This window comes from Petaurus breviceps, unplaced genomic scaffold (genome assembly GCF_028583685.1).
Source record: "Petaurus breviceps papuanus isolate PSGF00001 unplaced genomic scaffold, PetGlider_PUasm1.0 37, whole genome shotgun sequence".
NCBI lineage: Eukaryota > Metazoa > Chordata > Mammalia > Diprotodontia > Petauridae > Petaurus > Petaurus breviceps.
In genome coordinates this window covers 60,788,470-60,815,403 of record NW_027186296.1, presented here as the reverse complement: position 1 = coordinate 60,815,403, position 26,934 = coordinate 60,788,470, and the positions used below count along the sequence as shown (strand labels likewise).

Genomic DNA, 26,934 nt, shown 5'->3' with positions numbered 1-26,934 from the left:
TCTGTGAGTTGTGTTTACTCTGGATACCAGAATTACTAGATACTTCTGCCTTTCTGAGTTTTGATGAACTTGAGTGAGTTCCTTCCTTAGAGCAAGTTATATGGTACCCATATCCCATGCAAAATGCAAAGTAGCAATTATTTGTTAATATTGTTAATCTTATGATAGTATTATTTATTACATATTTGATATAATATATTCATTAATATTATTAATCTTATGATAATATTATTTGTTATATATTTGATATAATATAATATTCATTAATACTATTAATCTTCTTATGATAATGTGAAGTAGTTGGCACTCTAGCCTTCTTTTAGAAGAGGGCCTATCCTTAGACACACATCCATACTCTGTGCCTTGTGTTCACTGAAGTCTTTCCTTCTTGCTCTGTGCTGGTCATATAGTACCACTCCATATTTCGTAAGCGATGATGGCCATTTCCCATAATGTGCTGCTAACTCTGCATTCTGGGTAGACTGTAAAGGACATCTCTTCATTGTGGATTCTTCCAACCTTATAAAGAAGGGCATCTTTATTCTATGCACATGATACAGTGTGGCATAGAAGAAAGAGGATTGAACTGGGCATCAGGAGATCTGGATTCTAATCCCAGTTTTGCCACTCATCAGCTATGTGGTCTTGGTTCTCAATTTTTTTTCATTTTCAAAAGAGGATAAATAATGCCTATTTCATAGTACTGTTACAAAGACCAAATGTGATACCACAGCAGTGATAGGTGTCATTATGACTCTTCACCCATTTCTATAGGTCGTCAAATAGAGAACGATCCAAACTTTTAGTCACATCTTATTCTACCAGTAAAGCAGCCAGCTTTAGTGAAAAAGAACAATGGATTCAGAATAAGAGATCCCAGCCCATGACCTATCTTTGAAGTTTCCTGCCTTCAGATCTATAGGGAAGTCATTTGACTTCTCAGGGCCTCAGTTTCCTCATCTGGATTGTGAATGGGTTGAGCTAAATAACTCTAACAATGCTTCCAGCTTTAACTCTTTGGTCTTATTTTTCCATTGATCTGTTATAGTTAGGATGAAAATTGTTCATAGAGAAAAATAAAGTGATCCATCAGTTAGGAAATGATATATAGTTTTATCGACCTGATCTTTTCTCACAGTCTACCTCAAGTCCTTCACAGTTCCTGTTTCTGGGAAGACAAAGCTTAGCAGAGCCAAAACAACATTCATACACATTGCTGGCATCATCATTAATTCACTATCTACTTGTGAAATCAACAGTGACCCACACACAAGGTCCAAGAGGTCAACACAAATCATAAACATAGAAATCAACACAGACCCACAAACAAGGTCTGAGAACTCAACACAAATCATCAGTACAGTCCCAGGACCTCTGAATCCCTCCTCCAGGACTTCTGTAAACAGAATCCTCTTTCAGGACTTCCAGTAAGGTCCCAGGGCTTCTGTACACTGTATCACAGACAAACATCAACACAGAGAGAATAGACAAACGTAGAGTGCTGGGTTACCACAAGTTTTCTGCTTCTCCACCACAAGAGCTCCCTCTTCAATTCTGTTCTCTTCAGCCTGGGCCCCTCCTTATATATGGTCTTAACTCCTCCCCTTCACAAGTTCTAGGGTTCACAAGTTGTGGGATTCACAAGTTCTGAATCTAATACTTGATACATCATGAACTGAAACAAGGTATTAACTACTGTGTTGGTTAAATAGCTGAAACAAGGTGTTAACTGCTTCTTTGCTTGCAATTACCATGGCTAAGGAGCGAAAACTGGAGAAAACATCACTTTGAGTTTATACTCTTCAGCTCAGTTTTTTTTCCCCTTTTAGGTTTCCCACATCAAAACCCCCAAACAAATGGATGAGTTCATTGAAATACAAAGCTCAACAGGAACTTGGTACCAACGCTGGCTGGTCAGATTAACCACTACTTTTAAGCAGGTATGAATATGAATGATTGATTCTCTGATGAGAATATAGCTTTGAAGGGACTTACAGCTTTAGGGAGGAGAATGAAAAAAGGTACTGGCTCACTCCAGAAAGCCTCTTCCTTATTCTGGGCCATGCGAGGCAGTGCCTGAGTATACTGGTGTGTGTTAGGACACTTGGCAGATAATAACTAGTTATATAACCTTGAGCAAATTATTTTTAGTGTGTCTCAGTTTCTTCATCTGTAAAATGAGAAGCTTGGCCTTGATGATCCCTAAATTTCCATCCCTTTATCCATCAGTTAATAGGATCATGTGACTCAGATGTAGCCCTAGCCCCCACAAGTATTTGTAAGAAAGGAAGCATGTAAGTGAAACCTAGAAGAGATTCTTCTGAACATAAAAGCTGTTCTTGGCTGAAACTGGCACCCACGTGGAGGAAGCTGCAACCTGACTACTTGAGGTCCCTGGGTGCCTTGTTTATTTGTCCTTTGAAAGTTTGGCTCCGTGTGCTTTACATTGTATTTTTGGACTCCCTTTATTTTCACTGGACTGAAGATACAGGACTGCTATGTATCAGGGATGTTCATGGACAGGAAATATATGCCACCTGAGGATTCAAAAAGAATTATTTTACCTTCAGGGCCCTGCCTATGATTTTCAAAAGATCCCCTGTATTCTTTGGAAAGAAGAAGACAGAAATTAGCCCTTTAAAGTCAATGAGATCCTTTCTTTAGTAACCATTCTTTGATATGGGCTTACAGGTCTGGGACAATGCCTTATATTGTGTGATGGGTCCTTATAGAATGAATACACTGATTCTGGCTGTGGTGTGGTTTACAATAGCTCTGAGGTAAGTAAGTTTGTCCTTGTCCTAGCCAATGCATTAATAATTTATTAACAGCACTATACATGAATCTATAACATACGAGTACTTTAAACTGCATGTTACAAATAAATGGCTGTCTAAACTTGTTTATTTTAACTAAGCGGCATGAGTTCAGAGTGTCTCTAGTTTATCCTAGTCAGGCTATCATCTTCCATGGACTTACTTTTGTAAAATCTCCAGGAAGATTGATCTATTCAATTTGCTGGCAGCTATCTATATGATAGCATAAGCAGGAGGGAGAAAAGAGACATTTGCTGGGTCTTCTTATCAAGTCTTTAGTCCCATGGATAGGCAGAAATGTGACCTTGGCATGAGTACTGCTAGACCAAAATGATGGAGAAAGAGTAGAAACATTTTCCACTCGTTTGTCACAAAACACACAGAGGTAAATTTCACAGCAGAATCTGATTAGCATTCCTCTCTCCTCACTTGCATCATCCTAATCTCTGCTGCTTGTCCCAAACCAATTCGAGTAAGCTTTAGTGGCTATAAGCTAGGGGACTTAAATTTACAACAGGATACTAGTGTACTGTGGTCATGAGTGTTACAAAAATCATAATCCCATGTTTCCATCAATGTCATAAAAGTTGAACTTAAGCAGAATCACCATCTCATATGTCCCTTAAGAAGACAAACCTTGTTTGATAGACTCTATAGGTAAACCAAGGCAGGATACATATTAAACCACTTAGAGAGCTCACCATGTACTAATCTGAGAAGGTAAATTTAAATATCACCAAGGTTACCTAGAAAACTCAGTAAATATAAACACCATGAAACAAGCAAAAAACCAAAGTGTGTGCATGTGTGTATATATACATATATACACATGTGTGTGTTTCTCTCTCTGTATACACACATATACACATGTATAGAGAGAGACAGAGAGGGAAGGGGAGAAGGGGAAAGGAAAGGGAAAAAGGAGAGAGAGAGAGAGAGAGAGAGAGAGAGAGAGAGAGAGAGAGAGAGAGATAATCAAAAGACACCACACTGGTTCCTGATACTCTGATCTTCCTGCCTTTTTTGCTGCAGTTACTATGGCCTGATAGTTTGGTTCCCAGACATGATTCGCCATATTCAAGATGAAGCTTATAGGGCCAAGGAGAAGATCTTTAAACATGAGCATTTGGAACATGTCACATTCAACTTTACACTGGAAAACCAAGTGCATGAACATGGGAGGTTCTTCAGTGATAAGTAAGTGAAAGAGCTTGGGCTTCCCTCATGTCAGAGTGGGTGGGTAGAAAATAATTGTTTCTTAGAGAAGGATGGCAAATTGAGGGTGGAGTGGGGTAGGGGAGGCAGTGCCTATAATATATCAGAGACTGCATATTTACTCTGATATACTGCTTTATGCCTTTATTCATTCTGAACTGAGGAGTTTCTATACCTTTGCAAGTAGTGGAAATAGCAATATTTGTTCTGAGATTTTTCCATTTGAATTCTTAGAATATGAGAAGCCCAGTCCTGCGATCTCCTGGGTTTATAGGCATGTACATAAGTAGCCTTCATTACTCACTTGTATACCCATTATAAGTATATAATTCTTAATTCATGAGAGAAATGCTGGGGATATAATATGTAAGAACATATTCACTTTTTCTCTCTTTATTAACTTCTAGTTTGCATCATTCATTTCTGTAAGATTTTGAGTTACAAATTTTCTCCCCCTTTTTTCCCCTACCCACCACCCCAAAATAGTGATCCCTCTGGATATCCCCTCCTCCAATCTGCTCTCTCCCATATCTTCTCCCATATCCTCTCCAACTTTCCAGTAGGGTATGGTGGATCTCTATGCCCCAGTGCCTGTATATCTTATTTCCTATTTACATGTAAAATAATACCGATAATAGTATAAATATATATATATATATGTATATATATGAGATAGTTTACCCCATTCTGTCTCTCCCTATCTCCTCTCATTATATTCCTCTCTCACCTCTTAATTTCACCTTTTAAGTATCATCACTTCCCATTAAATTGGTCCTGTGCCCTTTATCTATGTATACCTGTACACATATATATGCACATTCACATATGTATTCATACTCCCATATACCTTTCTATATAGACACACACATGCACACACACACACACACACATACACACACATATATATATGAATCTATTTCAAAACACTGTCCCTGGATTTCACTGGCATAGGGAACTCACAGTGACAGCATTTCTATAGCTGAATCCAATTGAAACCTGTTGTGCTATGTGCTGTCTTATAGAGTTGTCTGGAGACCCTGAGGATTTAAATAATTTGCTCAGTCTTATGGAATCAATCAGAGGCAGAATTTGAACCCAGGTCTTCCTGACCATGTTGCCTGTTCTCTACTCATCACATCTTGCTGTTTCCCAATTTATATTGGAGATATATTTAATTAGGTAAATGGTTTAATTTAATTGAGGCTCTCAGAGAGTATATTATTATTTTCTCTACTAGATTAATCTAAGAGGAATTCATAAAGTTCTCAGTTCATATTGAATAAAGACATAAGACAGCTTATTATTGATTATTATTTTTTTTCAGTTTCAGGTCATTTTAATTGCCATCCCTATTTATCTGACCAGATTTCTTTGGAATTTTGGCCAACTCCAGCTATTCACTCTGAAAAATATGGCAGAATTATTTATTAGGACTGAATGGAAGACAATTAGTGGAGGGAGGCTTCATTTAAGTATACTGAATTTCTTTTTAGAGATCTGAATCTGAATCAACACAGTTTACCCAATGCTTGATGTAATAATATCATTTCAAAATTTGATGGCATGAGGGTGGTGGTGGGATTTCTTTAATGGTGTTATAGAAACACTTCAGTTATTTAGTGGCCAATTATTCCAGAATCTCAACTGCCTATTACCTAACTGAGAACCTGACAGCAAGTAAAATATCTCCTCAAACAATTAAAATAGTAATATAATGAGCATTTGTTAGGCACCAGATATGTGCCAGGTACTTTACTAAGCACTGAATATTAAGTAAATGTCTAAAAAGTCTTTATTTATTCATTTGGCTTATAGGAGAAGCCCTGAGTTAGAACCTTTTTACTCTTGCATGCAATTCTAATGGTCCATATCTGCCTTATCAGCTCTTAGTTGATTATAATGGAATTGGGAAATGGGATATGTTGATTCTAGAGAAAGGCATGCAGCAAGACAACTAACAGTTTGATGGTTAGGAATTAAGACAGGAAATATGTGAAGCATATAGGAGTACTAAAAAAAAAGCAGTTGTATAGTATAGTGTCCCAACATATTTCAATAACCCTCAGGGCTATTATGGGACAGTGTTATAGGACAGTGTAGTAATTTATATTCACATAAAGATACTTAACCAACAAGGAAATTTAATTTGTGTTTGCTGTATTCTGTTTTTAAGAGAGAGCACTATGAGGATATGTTTTAGAAAGATTTGCATTGAACATGGTTTTGGTCAATTGAAAAATTCCCCTGTGTGAAAAACATCTGTCCCTGATGATGCTGGATAAATGAGGCATCACTGTAGTAGAAATGTTTCTACACTGTCTATGCATCATGGATTTTGGGGGACTCGTTCTAAATTTACCTCTGCCACTAGTAGCCATGTGATTTTCAGTAAGTCACTTAACCTTTTGGGGCCTCAGTTTCATCAACTGTAAAAGGACAGAGTTAGATTAGATAATCTTGAAGGTCCTTTCTAATTTTAACGTTCTGTGATCCTCCAAAAAGGAATAAGCCAACAACAACCATGGACAGGTGTGCAATATAAGGGGATCCTTGTTATGACACTATTTGTTTTGGAGCAGAAATTCATTAGAATGAATTGGACCTCTTTCAATGGTACAAGTAATTGAAAAGAAAGAGCTACCTTACTTGAGCAATTTCCCTCATTATCTGTTCTGATGGCATTGACCCCAAGGACAATATTATTTCAAGGATGTAGTGTGATACACATTTTTCTATGATAAGTCACTTTGTTCCTGGGTGGTTTGGGCTGTATAATATTAACCTTGACTTGAACGATGAAATCCCTTTGTGATCTCACCACAGCATATAAATTGGTGGATTCCAAGACTGAGCTTTATGTGAAAAGTGGTTTCTGTTCATTGACTCACTCATTTCCAGTCTCTTTGACTTTTCCTATTCAGAGCTTTCTTGCTTTAGGAGTTTTTCTAGCAGCCTTCCCAGGAGTATGATGGATGAATTAGTAAGAGCAACAAATCGTTAGCCATAAGATGGAAAGAGCTCTCTTTCCTTGGGTTACACTGACATCTGGTGGTCTGCAATGAGAAAGAAATTGTTTTGGATCCTTCTAATTTGATTCTTAAAAAGCAAACATTTCTCTGCTTCTTACAAAATCTTTTTAGCACTTCTAGTCTTATTAAATATGATCACATTGGCTTGGATATAGATTAAATATGCTTGCATAATTAGCATGTTAAAAAAAACCTTTTCTCTTTTTAAAGGAAAATTCCATTGCCAGAATATCTCAGTTCAGGAAATTCCCTTAAAAATTTTAACTTCATAATTCCATGGAACAAGGAACCAAGAGAGAGAAGCATATGGTACAGTAATTTCCCAAGATTTGATAAGCAAGATGGGAACAAAGGTAGAAATTGAAAATGAAACCTTAATCTAAGCTGTCAGAAATGGCCCTCTCAAGTTTCTTAAACTAAATAACACTTTAGCAGAAAGAGGTTTCTTCTTTTTCTGGACCCTGAAAGTCTAGTCCAGTGGGTTAGGAATTACTTCAGAGGAAGGAACAGAGAGGATAATATCAGTATAGATCAGGATAATATTTAAGCACTGGGAGACTTTACTACACTAAGTCCATACTATAATGAAAAGAGGAACCATTTCTCCACTACTATCACTATCTTAAAATCTTACCGCCCTTCAAAACACAGCTAACATGCCAATTATTTTTGTGATGAATTTTCTGGTCCCTCAGGCCAGAAATGATCTCCCCCTAGTTTCAGCCTTCATAGTACTTTGTGCCATTCTTAAGGCATTTATTACTTACTGCCTCATTTGAACCAAGCTAAATTGCAAGTTCTTGAAAGTCAAGGTGAGTTTTTAACCCATCTTTGTATCCTACAGATCTTTTAGCATAAGGCCAAATACTGAAGTTCAGCAAATATTTGTTGAATGATGAAGGCGACTTGGAAAAAAAACAAATGAATAGACAATCTGATTAACAGTCCTCCAAACAAGGCCGCCAATTTTTTTTTTTCTGTCAGATCTCAGTTTCATTCCTGCCCCTGACACATACTAGCTTAGCACAACGTCTGGTAAATGGGAAGCAATTAATAATTTGTAATTGATTTACATGTTTATCATGTACTATAGACAAGCTGGTGGAAGGAGTTTCTGCACCATAAGTTCTTTTATTGGATAGAATCATATTTATAGACCACCCTTCCCTCCCTAAACTAAAATTAGAGTTCAAACATTTATATAAAGACAAAGAAACATACAAAGACAAGAATAAAACAATGCCTGTCCTCAGAGAGCTTACGTTCTATTGGAGGAAACAACATTACACATAGAAGTATCTGCAACTCTCAGCTGGAGGGAAAATCAATGAATGAATTCAATTCAACAAAATTCAGACAGAAAACATGGTACCAAAGAACCAGTTATTTCAGCTTAGTGCTCCCAGCTCTGCTAGCTACACAATCTATAGAACTAAATAAATGGGAAGTTACTGGAGTAGTATTATCGGGTTTTTCATGAGAAAGTCTCATAATGCTTAGAAAAGTGACTGTAAAAGGTTCATTCTATCCCAGTAAGTATCTGCAATATCATATCAAGAGTCAAGGCATTCACAATTAGTGATTTATGAAACGCTGTATAGGAAGAATCTCAAATTCATATATCACTATGATCCTTATGCTAAATTAGGCAGGACTGATCTGTCACTCTAGATGAAGAATTTGACTGCAACTTCTAGTTGTCACTGAAATTTTGCAGTCTGTAGTGAGGTTGTAAGAGTGTATAGAGGACTGGACCTGGAATCAGGAAGGTCTGAGTTCAAGTATACCCCAGACACTAGTCCTGTGACCTTGGGTAAGTCACTTACTCTTAACTCCAATGCTCTTCTGAATAAAGATTAGCTTAGTAGAGAAATTAGTAATTGGGCATGAGGGGAGCTGTGTTTATTTATAAAGTTTACAAACACATTACAGAAATTAACTTGAATTTTAAAGTTCTAGAATGTATCCCATAGGCCTGTCTCTTTTCATTTCTCCCATATATCTGAAGTTTTTTATAACTCACTCAGAGGAATAATTCAAGGCCTGTGTACTTATTATCTTCCTCTGTGATTTATGTCTCTTCTATATCACTTGCCCTTGGCAGAACAGTAGGAGTTCATTAAATGCCCCATGACTGCTTTATTTCTTTGTTAAAGAGGGATGTTGAACAAGTTAAGCAATAGACTTCCAGAGTAAAATACATTAGCCTTGCAAATTCATGTGGATCTGAGACCTGTCATTTAACAGCAGAAGGATGACTTATTTATCTGAGGAGTTGTCTCCCGCTTGACAATGACTTTGTGAGATCTCTTTTGAGAGAGATAAGGAGTGGACCTAGACTGAGGCTTGAATAATATACCTACCTAGGCCATGTGCCAGAACTTGTCCCATTATAGCCCTCAAGCATCATGGATCACCTCCTGGTGATGATGACGTTCTGAGGTGGACCTTTATTTGCAGTGTTAGGTAATACTGATTCAAACTCTTTAAGCAATGAGGCAGGGCACAATTCATTCTAACTGATGAGTAAACAGGTAGCAAACTGAGAATAGATAAAGTATGTGAAACTTATATTATATCTCTCTCATACATTTTTGTCCTGTTTGTATCATAGATAACTGCATACATGTTGCCAGAGACAGTCTGGTGTAGTGGATATAGGGTTGAAGTTGAAGGTAGGAAAACCAGGGTTGAAATCTGACCTCTGATACTTATTTGCTGTGTGACCCTGGGCAAGTCACATAACATCAGTGATCTGGCAACTCTCTCCCAGTGCTCTTAAATAGAGACAGATACCCACAGGCTGAATATTGACTTAGAAAACCACAAATTAACAGTATCTATGTTGCATTTTGTTTATTTTGTTAAACATTCACCAGTTCCATTTGAATTTGGTTCAGGTGTCTTTGGACACCTCTACTGTAGGCTGTTGTGATATGCAAAGGTGGCTAAAGTTCCAGCATCTGTGAAATCAAAGGACAAATGTTGTTATAGGGGTTTTATGTGTTCTCCAGAACCCAAGTATAGTGTCCTCTGTACATAGCAGGTGCTAAATAAATGCTTATGGGATTGATTTGAATTGAATATGGCGTCAAAGTGTCTTTTATCCTTCAGTGCCCTCATCACCTTCCTAGGCTGTTGTCTTCTTCTTCTTCCTGTTAGCATCTCAAGGCTCCATTTTCACTGTGTGAATCATTGTAATTGATACCACTGTGGGATGAATGCCTTTCCTGCAGGTTCTATAAGATGAAATTAAAGAATGTCATCTTTGAGTCTTCCTTCTTTGACGAATGTTATTTTGAAGACGTGGTGTCTCCTGGGACATTCTTCAAAAACTGCACTATTGAATCAACCATCTTCTATAATACAGGTAACAGCAGCATCAGGCAGGCACCAGGTAGAGGTGCTTAGCTCAGAATGACTTTCATTAATAATAACAATGAGAGGCAGTGTGGAGTAGTGGATAAAGAGCTGACCTTGAAGCCAGGAAGTCCTGGGGTCGAGTCTTGCTTTTGGTACCTTCTGGCAGTGTGACCTTGAGCAAGTCTCTGAAATTTTCCATGTTCTAGGCCAATTTCCTAGACCAAAAGGTACAGAGAAAATGCTGTCCTGCCTCGATAGAAGGAGTGTTTTCCTCCAGGAGTTCCTTATCCCAATGAAATCACAGGACCAGCTCCTTTCCTTCTCCTTAGTAATAGCACACACGCACATAGTGTTTTAAGGTTCATAAATCATCGTGACATTGTCTCTTCCTAGGAAAACCACCTGGAGTAGGTTAGGATAAAGGTGACATCATCATCCAGTGGAAAAAGCAGCATTCAGAAGACTTGCAGCTTTTTCATCTGTGAAATGGGAATAAGAACATTAAGTAGGCATATGTGAGAGGACTACAGAGAGCATGAAGGGAGGGGAAGGGAATAAGCATTTTTATATCTCCTACTGTATGCCAGGTTCTGTGCTAAACACTCTTCACAAACATTGTCTCATTTGAAATAATGAATAAATAAATGAAGAGATAGAGGGAGTTTCCTTACCTGGCAGTTTTCTGTATCAATGAAATCATATGTCCCCTCCCTGTCTCTACAGTTGTCCTTGTGAGGTCAAATTAAAAAAGAAATCAGGGATGTCCCACAAATATTTTAAGCTTCCGTGAATAACTCATAAATTTACCATACTTGAATCATGTAAATTTTAATTCCACAAATAATTTACTTTCTAATTTTTAAGCCCGATGATCTTCTTTCTTACTTAAAATTTTGAATAGTTCATTACATTTTTAAAAGGCTTCCCACCTCCCCCCTCTCCTCACCTGAATTAACCTCTTTGGCTTGGAGAACTTCCTTTGCCAATGCTGACATACATCCCTTGCCACCCATGGAGATGGCATATGTTTATGAGTCACCCCATCCTTACCCCTTCCTCTTTCTTTTTTGAATTCAATAATAAAATTCAACAGACATTTATTAAAGTCCTGTTATAAATTCAAGGCATAGAGCTAGGTACTGGGGACAGAGCTGAAGATGAGATGCCCCCAATGTATTTACATTTCATGAGTAAATTGTTTTAACCTTGGCTTCTTTCCCTTACAGATCTTTATCACCATAAATTCATTGGTTGCCGGTTCATCAACAGCACCTTTTTGGAGCAGAAAGAGGGGTGCCACCTGGACTTTGAAGAAGACAATGACTTCCTAATTTACCTTGTTAGCTTCCTTGGCAGTCTGTCTGTATTGCCTGGCAACATTGTGTCAGCTCTGCTCATGGACAAAATTGGGAGAATCAAGATGATTGGTGAGATTGGGGGCAGTGGTGGCCACTATACATATAACTTGGGAGACATGTTTGCAATGCCAATAAGCAACTTTGTGGCTATAAAGAAATAATTTGCTCTCTCTGTGACTCAGTTTTCTCATCTTCAAAATGGATAGAATCAAACTCGCTCCCTCCATTTTACAGTTTCTGTGAGAATGTGATGAAATAATATTTTGGAAAGTAAGCTGAGAAAGTTTTTTTTTTTTTGCTTTTTGGAGGGCAATTGGGGTTAAGTGACTTGCCCAAAGTCACATGGCTAGTAAGTGTGTCAAGTGTCTGAGGTTGGACTTGAACTCAGAACCTCCTGACTCCAGTGCTATATCTACTGTGCCACCTAGCCGCCCTGAAAGTTTTTCTTAAGGCAGCAGAAAAACATGAGGAGTAGGAAACTTTGGTAAGGGAAAAACCTGTTGTTTAAATCCAGATACCTTGTAATGAAGAGAAAGTTATCCCCGATCCTGAAGGGTAGAGAATGCAGAGAATGAATCACATGCCAATTTATGTTATAGCTTTACTGATCAACTCAAGGTATTTCTCTCCCTGCCCCAAACACCATTCATTTACCATGTAAAGGCAATGCAAACCACACTGGTCTAGGAATCAGAAGACTTTGCTTAGGTTCTCAGGTCTGCTCTTTATGTGCTAGGTGACTTTGGGTAAAACATTCTTTGAGACTTAGTTTCCAAATGGCAATAATTATTTATGCCTTCTGATAATACTAGTAGAATTTGGAGGGAGTAGATATCCCACTCCTCCTTGATTGTTTTGCAGCTGTCAGGCATGTCAGGGAGAGAAATATGGTTCTTTTCTTCCTCATTATTAAATCCCTAGTTGATAATATTAGCTTGTAGTTGTTCATATTGTAAGCAGTAGAATAAATATTGGTTTCTTTCTTTCATCGGGGTTAAGTGACTTGCCCAGGGTCACACAGCTACCAAGTGTCTGAAGCTGGATTTGAACTCTGGCCCTCTTGACTCCATTGCCAGTACTCTATCCACTGCACCAACTGTCTGACTCTAGTATAAATGTTTCTTGAATTGAATTGAATTATTGTACTGACTCCAGGTTCAAGCTGATTTTAAAAATATAAATAAAATAAAAGGTAATAATGAAAAACTAGATCTAATAATTAGGATTTTTAAAATGATACTTTGTTTTTTTCACTGGCTTGTATACTTATACACCAATACTGAACTGTCCCTTGTAAAAAGGAAAAAAAGATCACACAACATTCTGTAATGCCCCACTTCTTTACTGATGAATATTTTCATGTTCTAATATGGTTCTTTTGGGTATTTTTGGAAGGGGGAAGGCAGGGCAATTGGGGTTAAGTGACTTGCCCAAGGTCACACAATTAGTAAGTGTTAAGTATCTGAGGTCAGATTTGAACTCAGGTCCTCCTGACTCTAGGGCCAGTGCTCTATTCACTGTGCCACCTAGCTGCCTCTCTAATATGTTTTAAGGACAAATATTTAGTTAGATCTTAAAGATTCTCTATTTCCCATTAGCTTGAACTCACATACATACTTATATATATACACATGTATGTATATAAGCATACATACATATGCATGAATACACACATATGTGTATCTTGTGTGTATCTTGCACAAAAAACATACTGAAAACTTTTTCTCTGAGCAGTTCATTGAAACAATGGCTTTGTCTTTGGCCTAATTCTTTTTTCTTTTTACGTTCTTTTCCTTGGATCTCATTTATTCAGTGGTTTCATTTGTCACTATATGCAGATGACTGCCAACTCTGCATCTTTCATCCTGATTTACACCTTGTATTTCAAACTGCTCGCTACACATTTTTACTTTGATATCCTGTCTGTACTTCAAACTCAACATTTCCAAAAAAGGGATTGTTATTCTCCTCTCCCCCCCACCCAAACCTGCCCCTCCCCAACCATCTTTATGTCTGTTGCTGGAATTGCTGTGTAAGGTTGCCCCCTGACCTTCTTGTATAATCTCTCCCCTATCCTCAAAAAAATCCTCATTTGATCCGTCCATCTCTGCCATCATCCAGTTTTTCTCTCTTTTGTGGCTAAACTCCATGGGGAAGACTGTCTGTAATAGATGTCTCCACCAGCCTCTCCTCACTCTACTTCATCCTATACTCAGCTGTCTTAAAGCTTAGGTCTGACCATGTTGTCCCTGACTTAATAAACTCTAGTGACTTCTTATCCCTTCCCAGATCAAATATAAAATCCTTTAGTTGTCAAAGCTGTTCGTAACCTAACCCCCTCCCTCCTGACCCACCTTTCCATTCTTCTTACACCTCTCCGCATATTCTCTGGTCTAGTGACACTGGTCTACTTACTGATCCTCAAATAAGACCCTCCACCTCCCCATTTCATGCTTTGCACTGGGTTTCCCTCATGCCTGGAATGCTCTCAATTCCTCGTCTCTGCCTGTTGACATCACTGGCTCCCTTGAAGTCCTAACTATAATCCTACCTTCTATAGTAGACCATTCAATTTCCTCTTGAATGAGTTGCCTTCCCTCTGTTGGTTATTTCCAAATTATCCTACATATAACTTGCTTGTTCATAGATGTTTACATGTTATCTCCCACCTTAGACTAAGAGCTCCTTGAAAGCAAGCCTTGTCTTTTGTCCTTATTATCCACAGTGCTTAGCACAGTGCCACGCACAGAGTATGTTATATATTAATATAATGTAACGTAATATGATATGATATGATATAACATAACATAATATAATAAAATATATTAATATTATATAATATAACTAATAATAGTTGAATGACTGACTGAACAAAAGACAGCATGAGGGATTATCCTAAATTTCAGAGCTGGTTAATATTTGGAAAGAAGAGAGTAGGGAATGAAAACTCAGAGGAGAATTATGATGACTATTCAGATATATAAATTCAATTGTATAAGATCTAATCTCTTAGCTACATAGCATTTTAAGGTACATTTTACAGCATTTTACAAACATTGTCTTATTTTATCTTTACAACAACCCTGGGAGGTAGGTGTAAATCTGTAAAATAAGAATAATAATTCTATCAAAGGGGACAATAATTACAGATCTGTAAAAGGGTAATCATAGCACCTGAGAAGGCAAGTAAAATATTAATTAATTATGCATGTGAAATTGTGCACAACATATTTCCATATTAGCCATATTGCAAAAAAAAAAAAAAGAAAAAGAGAAAATTATACTTCAATTTGTACTCAGAGTTCCTCAGTTCTCTCCGGAGGTGGATAGTTTTTTTTTCATCAAGAGTCATTTGGAATTGGGAAACTTCAGGCTTTTTTATGCTGCTATTTTCAGAGCTAATTCTGGGTGTCTGCACATTTGGGGGCCTTCCAAGGTGTTGTGATGCGGGGAGAGGTGTGGTCACTGCTCTCCTGGTCTGCACTCTGGTCTTTACCTAGAGAGGGCCTCTGTTCCCCCGCAGCTGCAAGCAGGAGGGTTCTTCTTGCTCTCCTGCACCCACAGGTGCTAGTGCTTCTTTCAGCTTTGGACCCATGATCAGGTCCCCTGCTCCCTTGTGACTCTTCATAAAGGTGCCTTTCCTTCCTGGAACTGAAACCTAGAATTGTATATGGCCAATTGGATTGCCAGTCAGCACCAGCTGCTCTTAGTGCCAGAAAAATCTCTCTCTGACCAGCTGTCTGACCCCTTACCATCTCTGGACTGAGAATTCCTGGGGCTAGTGCTGCCAAGGCTGCCTCCAAGGTCTACTCCTGGCACTCCTGTTGCACTTCAGGCCGGCATCCATCCCAGTGTCACAGACCCCTCTTCTCACCTCCTAAGTTGTCTTAGGCTGGAGAAATGTCCCCACTCTGACCTTTTGTTGGCTCCGTGGCTTCAAAATTTTATTCTAGGTGTTATTTTAAAGTCGTTTGGAGGGGGACGTTAGGAGAGTTCAGTTGGGTTGCTGCCCTTATTCCTCTGTCCTCTTCCCAATTTGCAAACCCTTTAACACTAAGTATTCTCAGTCTCTCATTCCTGCTCATCAGGCATCCTCAGGCTCTTGTGTTGCAGAGGGCATAGCATCATCCTTCACATACTCCCATACAGACTCTTTTATTCCCCCTCAACTTTCATGGGGAAGCTTAAGTGGAACATCCTCTCACTATAACCTTGCTGCCTCTTTCACATGACTGCAATCCTAACTCTCCCATCCTTGATACATCATATACCTGTAGTCTGGCTGTTGCTTGACATTTCTAGCTTGCTAATCAGAATTGCAACAATATGCTCCCTATATTAACTGGACCTACAATGGTGGGAGGTGGAGAGGAAGGTTGTGCAATGTCTTAAACTTTTAGAGCTCTTTCCTCCCAGCTATCTAGGCTTGAAGCTTGAGAACCATCTTGGACTCTTCCCTTTTCTTTACCCTTTACTTCAAGAAAGTTTAAAGTCCTTTGAATTCTATCTCTTTAATATCTGTGGCATGCCTTTCCTCCTTTTCATTGCTACTGAAACCTTTCTGGTTCAGGTCCCCATCTCTTCTGGATTATCAGCCAGAAAGCTGTCAGAGATTAAAGTTGTGGGATCACTCCTCTAGAATTAGGGACATTAAGAGACAAGGTAGTACATGCCTGTAATGCCTCATACTGGGGAGGCTGAGACTGGTGGATCATTTGAGCTTGGGAGCTCTAATAATCAGGTATTCGCACTTAGTGATCAACCATGGGAGTGGGAAGTAGATTGTCTAAAGAGAGACAAATTGGCTAAGGACAGAGCTCCCAGGTCAATCAATGGTGGGATCAGGCCACCACATTTCCATCTTCTAGAAGATAGGGAGACTTAGTCTATTTAAAAAAATTGAGAACAGTAAACCATGAAGAAAGAAATGGGGAGTATTGGTTTATAGTCCACTGTTTTGTGACAGTCCTCTAGCATAAGGGAGTCCTTTCTGGGAGGACATAGAGTTCCTCTACTAGCCTTTGCATTCTACAACTGGGCTCACAGTCCCCTATGCCCCTAGATGTGGCTGTCAAGAGGTTAAGTCCTTATCTGGGTACTCAGTTTATGTCTAAGTTTATGTCTTCCCCAGCCAGCCAGAGACACTGGGGAAAACAATCCCTTAATGAGTTCAAGTGCTAAGAATAATGTGCAAAATAATGAGTCAGTTCAATTTAAAACTTTGTTGCAAGGACTGAGAAAGAGGAGAAAGGGGGAAGAGGAGAAGAGGACCTGATGTATAGCTCGAGTTTGCATACTAACGTAGAGTATATATAATTCACATAAAGGCAGTGCTATGTTAGGAAGCACAGAGACATACTCCATTCAGCAGGAAGAGGTGTGCTCCCAAGTACCCTTCCGAGAGTGAGGTTCTCATACCACAGTTTTGGAGGGCCTTCCTGGAATTGGCTGAGCTGCATATCAGGTATCAGGGAAAAATATTGTTTTGGGAGTTTGTTATCAGGGAGAATAAATAAGCCAGAGGTAGACAGAATATTATTCGCTCAACACAGCTGTATTGTCAGTATTTTTCCATGAGTACATTCTACAAGCTTACAGCCTCCCTTAAGGAGAAGACTGTCAGTTAGGATGGTTTTAAAACCATCAGGCCTAATCTTATAACAATGGTTTCTATGAATAGATTTTATAAGCTGTAGCCTCCCTTAAGGGGAGACTGTCATGGTGGTCTTAAGACCTAATCTTATAATATCCACAGATCTGAGAAGTTTGAAATAATGGAGCTTAAATAGGTTGGATTTGCATATACAAATGATAGAACTATGTGTATACAATGGAGAGTAGTGCGAGGTGGATGTCGTGACCAGGGCTGTCTGTTTTTTGTCAGTCATTGGTGTTTTGTAGCTTCACCCCTCTTTTTTTGTACAGTGGGAATTACACTGGATCAAGAATCTGGTGATCCATGTTGGAATCCCAGCTTTGCCACTAAATAGCTCTGTGATCTTGGACAGCTACGTAACACAGGGGATAGAGGAGTGGACCTGGAGTCAGGAAGACCTGAGTTCAAATCCAGCCTCAGACACTAGCTGTGTGACCCTGGGCAAGTCACTTAACCCTGTTTGCCTCAATTTTCTCATCTGTAAAATGAACTGGAGAAGAAAATGGCAAGCCACTCCAGTTTCTTTGCTATGGAAACCCAAATTGGGTCATGAAGTCAAGCCCAGATGAAATGACTGAACAACAACAAAGTTAACATTGTCCTTCATTCTTGTGTTTGGAGATTAGGTAATAGAAGGGGTTAACCCTTCTTGAAGTCTGAATCTAAGTTTAACTGATTGGTTGAGAGTCTAGCTCAAGGGACTGATACCATACTTGTCTCTTTCTTGGCTCCCTTCAAGGTGGCTCCATGCTGATATCGGCAGTCTGCTGTTTCTTCCTGTTTTTTGGCAACAGTGAGTCTGCCATGATTGGCTGGCAGTGCCTGTTCTGTGGGGCCAGCATTGCTGCCTGGAATGCTCTGGACGTGATCACCGTGGAGCTATATCCCACCAACAAAAGGTGAATACTGCCCTGGGTACTCTCTTGTCTGTCCGCTTGGCTTGGTTGTTGTCTAGCTGTGATCAAGTACAAATACTTCCCTTCAGCTAGAGAGATAGGGGGACAGAGAGAGGAACAGACAGAGAGACTGCTTTGGGTGTCATAGTTCCTGCCTTCTCACAGATAACTCTGTGGTAACCTAGCTGAGTTTTTTTGAACTTGAGTTCAAATTCTGCCTGAAATATTTACTAGCTGTGTGACCATGGGTGAGTCACTTAACTTCAGGTGACTTAAGCTGTCTCATCTGTAAAATAATAGCACCTACTTCACAGAATTATTGTGAGGAACAAATGAGATGAATATGTGAACTGCTTTGTAAACCTCGAAGCACTAAATAAATGCTAGCGATCTGAGGGTAAGGTAACAGAAAATAATATTGGGGGAATCAGTCTGGTCCTCTTATCCTTCAGAGAACAGGAATCTGAATAAAACTAAAGATCAGGGAAGACTCTTGGTTCCTGAACTGAGGTAGTAGCAGGTATCACAAGGGACAAGGTCAACACTCCATCCCAATAGATTATAGAAGCTGGATTATAGGATCTGGGAGACCATTTATCTCTGTCCCAGTAGATTGTAGGATCTGGGAGACCATTTATCTCTGTCCCAGTAGATTATAGGATCTGGGAGACCATTTGTCTCTGTCTCCTGCTGTTTGCTACATTACACCTTTTGGTGCTCATTTCTTTTTGCCCACCAAAAGCAGCCAATTAGCATGGATAGTTTTTATGTACCCTATAGGGTACATACTATAGGTTCCAAGGTCACATATGTAGTTAGTGACAGAGGTAGTAAGATTCTTCTGATATAGGTCAGTATTGGTATTAATCTTTATTTAGAAAAAAGTGGGCAGCGAGGTGGCATAGTGAATAGAGTGCTAGGCATGGAGTCAGGAAGACCTGAGTTGAAATCCAGCCTCAAACACTTAAGGAGCTTTGTGACCCTGGGCAAGTCACCTAACTCTGTTTGCTTCCATTTCCTCATCTGGAGAATGAGCTGGAGAAGGAAATAGTAAACCCCTCTAGTATTTTTGTCAGAAGGAGTCACAAAGAGTCAGACATGACTGAGAATGACCAAAGAACAACAAAAATAGATATGATGTCAAATGCCAAAGTAGGAAACTAACAGTGAGACCATTGTGCAGTTTTTCCACATCCCTAGCACTTTCTAATATTCTTTCTCAATGACCTAAATTTATCCAAACTTGATTATTAGGCTATTTACATCCTATCAAAACTCAGCTGTGAGTGATAAATACCCTGACCCAAGCTGCCCTTGGCCAGTGGTTCTGAGTTACCCACAGCAGATTAGTGTTCTGCCATTGAACACATTTGTATTCTGAATCAGGATATTTTTTTCCTTCTGTAAATCTCTTATCCTGAGAATAATAAATGGGGATCATAGGTTCATATATTTTTAACTAGAAGGGACCCCGGAGGACATACTTTACTCTAGGGGTTCTTAATTTACCTTTTGGTAGTCTGGTAAAGACTATGGAACCCTCCTTCAGAATATTTTTGAATGAATAAAGTACATAAGACTTTATTTTTATAAAGTTCACAAATCAATGAATCCCCTCATTTTACAAATAACAAAGTTGAGGCCCAAGGAGATTGACTGGTCCAAGGTCACATATGTAGTTAATGACAGAGCTAATAAGATTCCTCTGTTATAACTAATATCACCATGCTCAGCTCTCTCTACTCTGGTTTACCTTTGTTCCTTTTTTTTCTCTACAGAGCAACAGCCTTTGGTATCCTCAATGGCATCTGCAAATTCGGGGCCATCTTGGGAAATTCCATCTTTGCTTCCTTTGTAGGGATAACCAAAGTGGTTCCTATTCTTTTGGCATCCTCTTCTCTGGTTGGGGGAGGCCTGATTGCCCTTCGATTGCCAGAGACTCGAGAACAGGTCCTGATGTGAACAGCTTGAGGGAAAAGCAAAGACCTGAAGAGTCATATCAAGGAAAATTGATATGTCCCCACCCTTGCTGTTTATCACTTTCTGGTGGACACTTCAGATAACAGGGGAAGAAAAGCTAATTTTGAGACCCATAGTTTAGGACCAGTTTCAACTGTGAGAATGCTCTGACCTCAGGGGACTGATCTGGTGGTACCAACAACCACCCACCGGAACACAGAGCTTTGTATGGTGCCTTTGGTCTCCCTAGCCTAAGGCACAGGGAATAAGGGTACAATGTCTCCTCTTCCAGTGAGCGCACATACTGTGCAGGAGTGAGGGGGACCATCTCTGCTTCTTTCTCTTAAATAAGGCATAGGTCATGGTTTGCATTTCAATACTACTTTTTAGCCAGGCTTCTTCACAGAATATGTCAGGGTCAGAAAAGTTAAAAAAATTGTTTTAGTTAAAAATTAGATTTTTGATTTTTGGTATGAGGAAGAAGTGTGTGTGTGTATGTGTGTGTGTGTGTGTTTAAAAGATTTTAAAATGCCACCTATTTCTATTTTCATTTAAAAATTGGGCAGAAGCATCCCAAATGCCCCCAAACAGAACTAAATATATGATATGTTTGGAGCAATATTTTTTGAAATTTACCATTGTTCTCTAGCTACATTGTATCTATTAGATCAAAATTAGGAAATCCAATGTAATGATGGGAAATTTATTTTTTATTTAGTTTTATTAGAATGCAATTATGTAATGAACATCCTGCAAACTAAATGTATACATATGATGACATGTCAGAAGAGGATATTGGACATTAACATTTAGAATATGGGATCTAGAGATGCTTCATAGCATTTTATCCATATTCTGGAAGGCATCATTGTTTGGGGTCCCAGTAGAGATGGGTCAGATGGAATGAAATGCACACATTGTTTCTTACAGCCATTTAACCTGTTATCTTGAGGAAGCACTAGCAAGCTCACATTGTACAGTCCATTTAACCGAGCCACTTTTCTCTGCATAGGTGGATAAGTTAAGTCTTATATGTTATAGAGATCATCCATGAAATACAAATATATGGTCCTCATGACCCTAATTTGACTTCTATCACTTATTGGGACTCAAAATAAGATGAGTTTAGTGGCCTTTGGCTATTATCTTGTTGGTGAGAACAAAATACCATTCACTGGGATGAAAAAAATGGCCAATGTTTTACAAAGTGTAGATTCCTTTCATTTGTTCTAGCAGCTAGACAAGTTAGCATCTGTTAAAAGAGGACATGTCCCATGGGCAGACAATGTCACTGTGCAAATACTGCATGCCTGCCTTTCATTCAAGAACTTTCTAGTGCTGGAGAAGGAGAGAGTGAAGCACTTACTCAATCAGCTTTCCATTGTTCAGTATTTTTTAAAAAAGTAGTTTTGGGATGATTGGATTTGGAACTTAGATGTGGTTAAGCATATCGAATACCTTGAATGGAAAGGGGGAGCAATAGATGGAATGATTGCCTCTTTATTATACGTAGCATTCATTTTGAATATTGATTCTCTTTGACTGTTAAATAAATGTGATTCATCCACTACAAGGAATATTCACTTTTGTAAAAATAATTACTGAATTTACATTGACTTTCAGAGGTCCCAAGTTCTGGAGAGAGTTGTTTAGGTTCAGAGAGGATTTGAGGTGCTCTCATTCAGTTCTCTCTCAAGTGTAGCTTCTTAAGGCTTCTCTCTGCTTCTCTATCTGACTTTGGCCCTATTGCTATGTACGCCCCATTCTGTGTTCTTTTTTCTTTATTATTTTATGTCAGGGAAAGAAGTCATGTAATCATTCATTCAGTGGTCTTTGCAATTTCATGCTAATTACCCTGTTATTAATGGTACACAGGGTGTAACTGATGTGAATGCTACCTCTTTTATTAGAGATCTAATATACATATATATATATATATATTAATGCTTCTCACATCTAAAGTATTCTAGTTAACTTTATAAGGAAAGATCATCCAATTCCAGAATTTCCATGACCCCTGTCATATAAATCTTCAGTTGAAGACCAGTTTAATAGAGAGTTACCACTTAAGGAAGTCACAGGCTGTTGAGTCCTGTATTTCTTTTATGATTGATCTTGTGGATCCAGAGAGTGATGAATTAGGGAGTACTAGCACAGTGGTTATAACTCTACATTCAACTTTCATCACTTCTCCAAGTTCTGTCTTCTCAATTTATAGGCATCACTGCACCATTTCTATTGCTGCTTAAACCAACTCCCAAACCAACCAAGTGCAACTTTCATCCCATCCATCACCTAATCCCCCATAAACAGTGCACCTCGTCTTCAACAGCCTTTAAATATGAAGAATAACCTGGCAGTGATACCTAGTCACTTCATCCATGCTATCATGGTGGTTGAGAAGGATAGCATTCATTAAACATCACCCATAGGGCATGCCATTAGGGAAGATGATTGGTTTCAAGGAGATCCCTCAAATAAAAGTTGATGGATTCTTTGTTGTTTTAGTAAGAAAAAGAATTGTAAAGGTGCATAGTATGGGACTAGACTTTGGCAATAAAACTGGCCCACATTTCATGATTCTTTTTTTATTGTTGTTTATTAGGAGTAGCAGAGAGGTAGCATTGTGTAGAGGAGAGAAGGCCAGTCTTAACATTAGGAAGACCTGCAGTCATGTACCACCCCTGACACATAATAGCTCTGTAACTATGGTGAGTCATTTAACCCTTTAGCCTTTCTACCCAAACAATAAAATTATAGATGAAACTCTCAACTGCATCAGCAGGACTTCCCTATGCCATTAAAATAATTGTTTTGCACTAATAATAGTAATAATATCTTTAAAATGACCCATATAAAGTGAAGGGTTTTTTTTTGAAACTGTTCATTAGTATACTGTCAACTTGTAGTGCTGAATTTAGGCAATTGGTTTTATTGAAAACAATTAGCAGTACATGGATTTGTAAACTTTTCACCTGAAACAAACAGTTCCCAGAAACATTCTCTTATTCACAGTCTTTAACAACATCTTCCTGCATTTGTTCAATTTCTTCTCATATTTTTGTTGGTTATTGGACCTTTGATCTCATACCCCTAAGCACTGAGGTCTTAGCAACTGAACCTTTCCTAGGTTTTTTTTTGTGATGGGAATCACTTGATTAATAACTGTAAAATGTCAAAGTTCAACAAAGGCTTTTTTTAGCTGGACCTTGTAGAACCAGTAAACACCCTGGGCTTTTCTTCCAATCACCTGAAGTTTGATGAATACAGATACCACTCTGGGAATTCTCTTCTTAGGGTATTTTGCCAGATTTTGATTCCCTACAACAACACAGGTAAGATAGAGAGCAATAACAATATCTAGCATTTATATTATGCTTTAAGGTTTGCAAAACTCCTTATAAATGTTACCTCATTTATCCTCATAACAACCCATTTTATAGAAGAGCAAACTGAGATAGCCTGAGCTTAAATGATTTTCCTGGGGTCACACAGTTAGTGAATGATTGAGGTCAATGTTGAACTCAGGTCTTCCTGGTACCAAATCCAGCACTCTATCTTTTCACTAAATTTTCTCTATTTTTCTTATTCATTCAGAGGTTTTATTTTTCAAATGACTGAATCTAGGCCTTTGCATAATTAATAGGCCTGACAGAAGGTAGTACCAGCAGAGAGTTATTGGAAGAAAGTTCTTAATTACATGAGAGACAAAGTGTAGGATTAGAAATGAGGGTCCACTCTCCCTCTAACTCAAGGAAAATAATTTCCTTTGAAAAGACATCCTTAACATGTAATGGGACCCTTTGGCAGTCTGGTGAAGCCTATAGACCCCTTCTCAGAGTCATAGTTTTAAATCCATAAAATAAAATTAATAGATTACAAAGGAAATAAATAATAATGAAATATAGTTATCCCCCCATATCATCCTAAAAATAGTTGGTAGACCCAGGTTAAAAACTCCTAAAAACAAAAGACCCTCAAAGAGTTGGAAGGGATCTCAGAAGTCATGTAGTCCAACCCATATCTATACAGAAATCATATCTACATTATCCCCAAAGAGTAGTCATCTACCCTTTGAGTAAAAGAGCTCCATTAATGGGAATCTCTCTCTCTACCAAGGTGACCCATTATATTTTTTGGAAAACTCATTGAGGAGAATTTTTCCTCTTGTTATACTGAACAGAACACACACACACACACACACTTGTAATATATTGATTTTTTCTCATCTGCTTATGAAGCTCTGACAAATTACCTTCAGATTCTTAGATAAGAGAAAATATTTGAAAGTGGTAGTGAAAATTCTCTCAGCATAAATTCAGCCTTACAGGTAGTTTACATATAGCCATAATTAACATATAGCTATATAATATATACATATATATTTAATAGCTTATAAGCCTTCTGAATTGGATGAAAACTATACTAGTGTACCTCATACATATAGTAGAGACACTAAGAATTGATAGCAGTGTTACTAAAACAAAACCAAGTTCTTTTTGTATAGGGTATATTTACCATAAAAAAATCTTTCTTCCTTATCCATAGCTTAGAAATTATTTTTCTAGTTGTAGATTTATAGGCTTGAGTAAAAATGTGAAGGATCTTAGATTAATAATTGACATATGGTCAGAAATATGTAGCCACAAATTTTTTTGGCTGTACATTACATTTATTATTGAAATTTAAAGTGGTATCACTTAGTTCTAAATATCCTCTCCTCAACTTCTCCCTATGTTGTCCCTAGGGAGTGATGGGGGATATTAAAGATACATAAAGCTAGAAATCTGACTTACTAATAATCATAAGATAATTCTTTGCTTTAGAAATTTTACTTTGAACAGGATAAAAAGCAAGGTTTTGAAGGAAAAGTGAAATTAAAAATAACTGACCTCACATTGACACTACTGACCACAATATATGTGGCATATTCTCTTTTAAACCACCTTCTTCCTCTCCCTCCTTTTTGGCTTTTGTGTACAGAGGATGTTACATGTGTTAGAATATTGTATGAGACACAGCCCACAGGACAGTCTGAGAATATGTCAAATAGATGCAGCCTTTGAATTTGAGACGTGCTTTAAGCAAATTCTCTTTAATGTACAGAGATAGGGTATAGAATTTAGATGCATGCTTTTGTGCTAGCAGTGAGGTTTCCACAGAGACAAACTAGGAGGTGAAAGAGAGAAGTTACTCACAAAGGTTAGATGGAGAAATAAAATGTATTATATTTAATTATTACTGAGTAGATGAGGCATGTACATAGCAAATCGAGAATATACCATCCGTTTCAAAACCTTCCTTTCCTCAAAAAACACAGTTAGTTTGCCCTAGACTATGGTTTGCATGTCTTAAGCATATTAAAACATTTTCAAAAGCATGAATGTATATTCAGTCAAAAAAACCCCCCTCATCTGTCCCCTATCAATGTGAATGTGGTTGCTATATGTGCTTTGAGACAGGTTGGCTAGTTCAATTTCTCTCGACTGACATCTCTGATGGGGGCAATTGGAAGGGAGGTTCCATTCAAAAAGAAATACACTGCCTTCCATTTCTAATGTAATAAAACCTCAGTAATTCAGGCTAAAAAGAAATATGAATTTATGATCATTCTAATAGGGGATGGAGTGAAGCTTGCCTTTGTCATACCCATCTATGGAGGAAAAAAAGAATTGTCAGGCAAATTGAGAGTATGAGCAAAATTGTAAGGGTGAGTTTTAAAAACTATTTGATAACTATTATGCAATTAAAAAAGCCTTTATTCATTTAAATACAGTTGAAAGACTAATATCTAATCACTAATTCACTTAGTACCTTTAGGTATTCTACTAGGCTAATATTTTCTTGGTCCTGGAATAGTTGCCATAAGTTCTTGAAAGCAAAAAACTTTGTTTTTTTAACAAACAAAAAAATCCCCCCAAAACAAAAATAAAAAAATAAAAAAAACCTACTTCTAAAAAAAAACTAACCCAAAACAAACCAACCAATCAATCCAAACAACCTAGGAATGAAGATTTCTCACCAATTCAACCTTTGTCCAAATTAATGGGGTATTGTTATATTCTAATTAAACAAACATTTATGAAGTTCAAATTATGTGGCAGACACATTTAGATGTTGGGAAGACAAAAACAAATAGATCCCTGTCCTCAAGAAACTTCTGTTCTATCCAGAGATATAGCAAGTATACACACAAATACAATAGATTATGTTTGGAGTGGGATTCTTTTAGTTAACTTATTGATATTCCATGTGTAGCAGTGGCATTAAACATAATTTTCCAGTACTGAAATATTTGTTATGACATCAAACTACATGACAAATGATTTAAATCACAGAATAAGCAGCTTTGATAATGGAGATGCCATTGAGATGTGATTTGGAACTTGGACTGGGGGAAGATAGGACAGTTCATTGTCCTCTTGATTGTCAGGGTGAGGTGAAATGAGTCTTATGGTCAAATCCAAGTATTGGATCAAAAAAAAGAAAGGTTGTTGAAGGTATTGTGGATATAGAAGAGGTCTTTATAAGCTCCCCCTCCCCTCTACAAAGATGGAGAAGAGAAGAGACAGTCAGGAAGGGATTCATATATAAGATCTATCTATCTATCTATCTATCTATCTATCTATCTATCTATCTATC

The 26,934-nt window shown here is 38.0% G+C and overlaps 1 protein-coding gene across 5 annotated transcripts in view; it reads left to right on the top strand.

Annotated features, from left to right (window-relative positions):
* SV2B (synaptic vesicle glycoprotein 2B) overlaps positions 1-26,843 on the top strand; it is a 184,391-nt gene extending 157,548 nt beyond the window's left edge. For 4 of the 5 annotated variants that reach the window (XM_069098528.1, XM_069098527.1, XM_069098530.1 and 1 more), the window contains exons 7-13: positions 1,830-1,940; positions 2,692-2,780; positions 3,849-4,013; positions 10,297-10,430; positions 11,650-11,850; positions 18,177-18,336; positions 20,112-26,843. In XM_069098528.1, the coding sequence (XP_068954629.1) occupies positions 1,830-1,940; positions 2,692-2,780; positions 3,849-4,013; positions 10,297-10,430; positions 11,650-11,850; positions 18,177-18,336; positions 20,112-20,295 (1,044 nt within the window). In that variant the 3' untranslated portion in view covers positions 20,296-26,843. Of the gene's footprint in view, positions 1-1,829; positions 1,941-2,691; positions 2,781-3,848; positions 4,014-10,296; positions 10,431-11,649; positions 11,851-18,176; positions 18,341-20,111 lie in introns of those variants that run through there. The other variant, XM_069098531.1, reaches the window with a different exon arrangement.
* Positions 26,844-26,934: the final 91 nt, after the last annotated feature.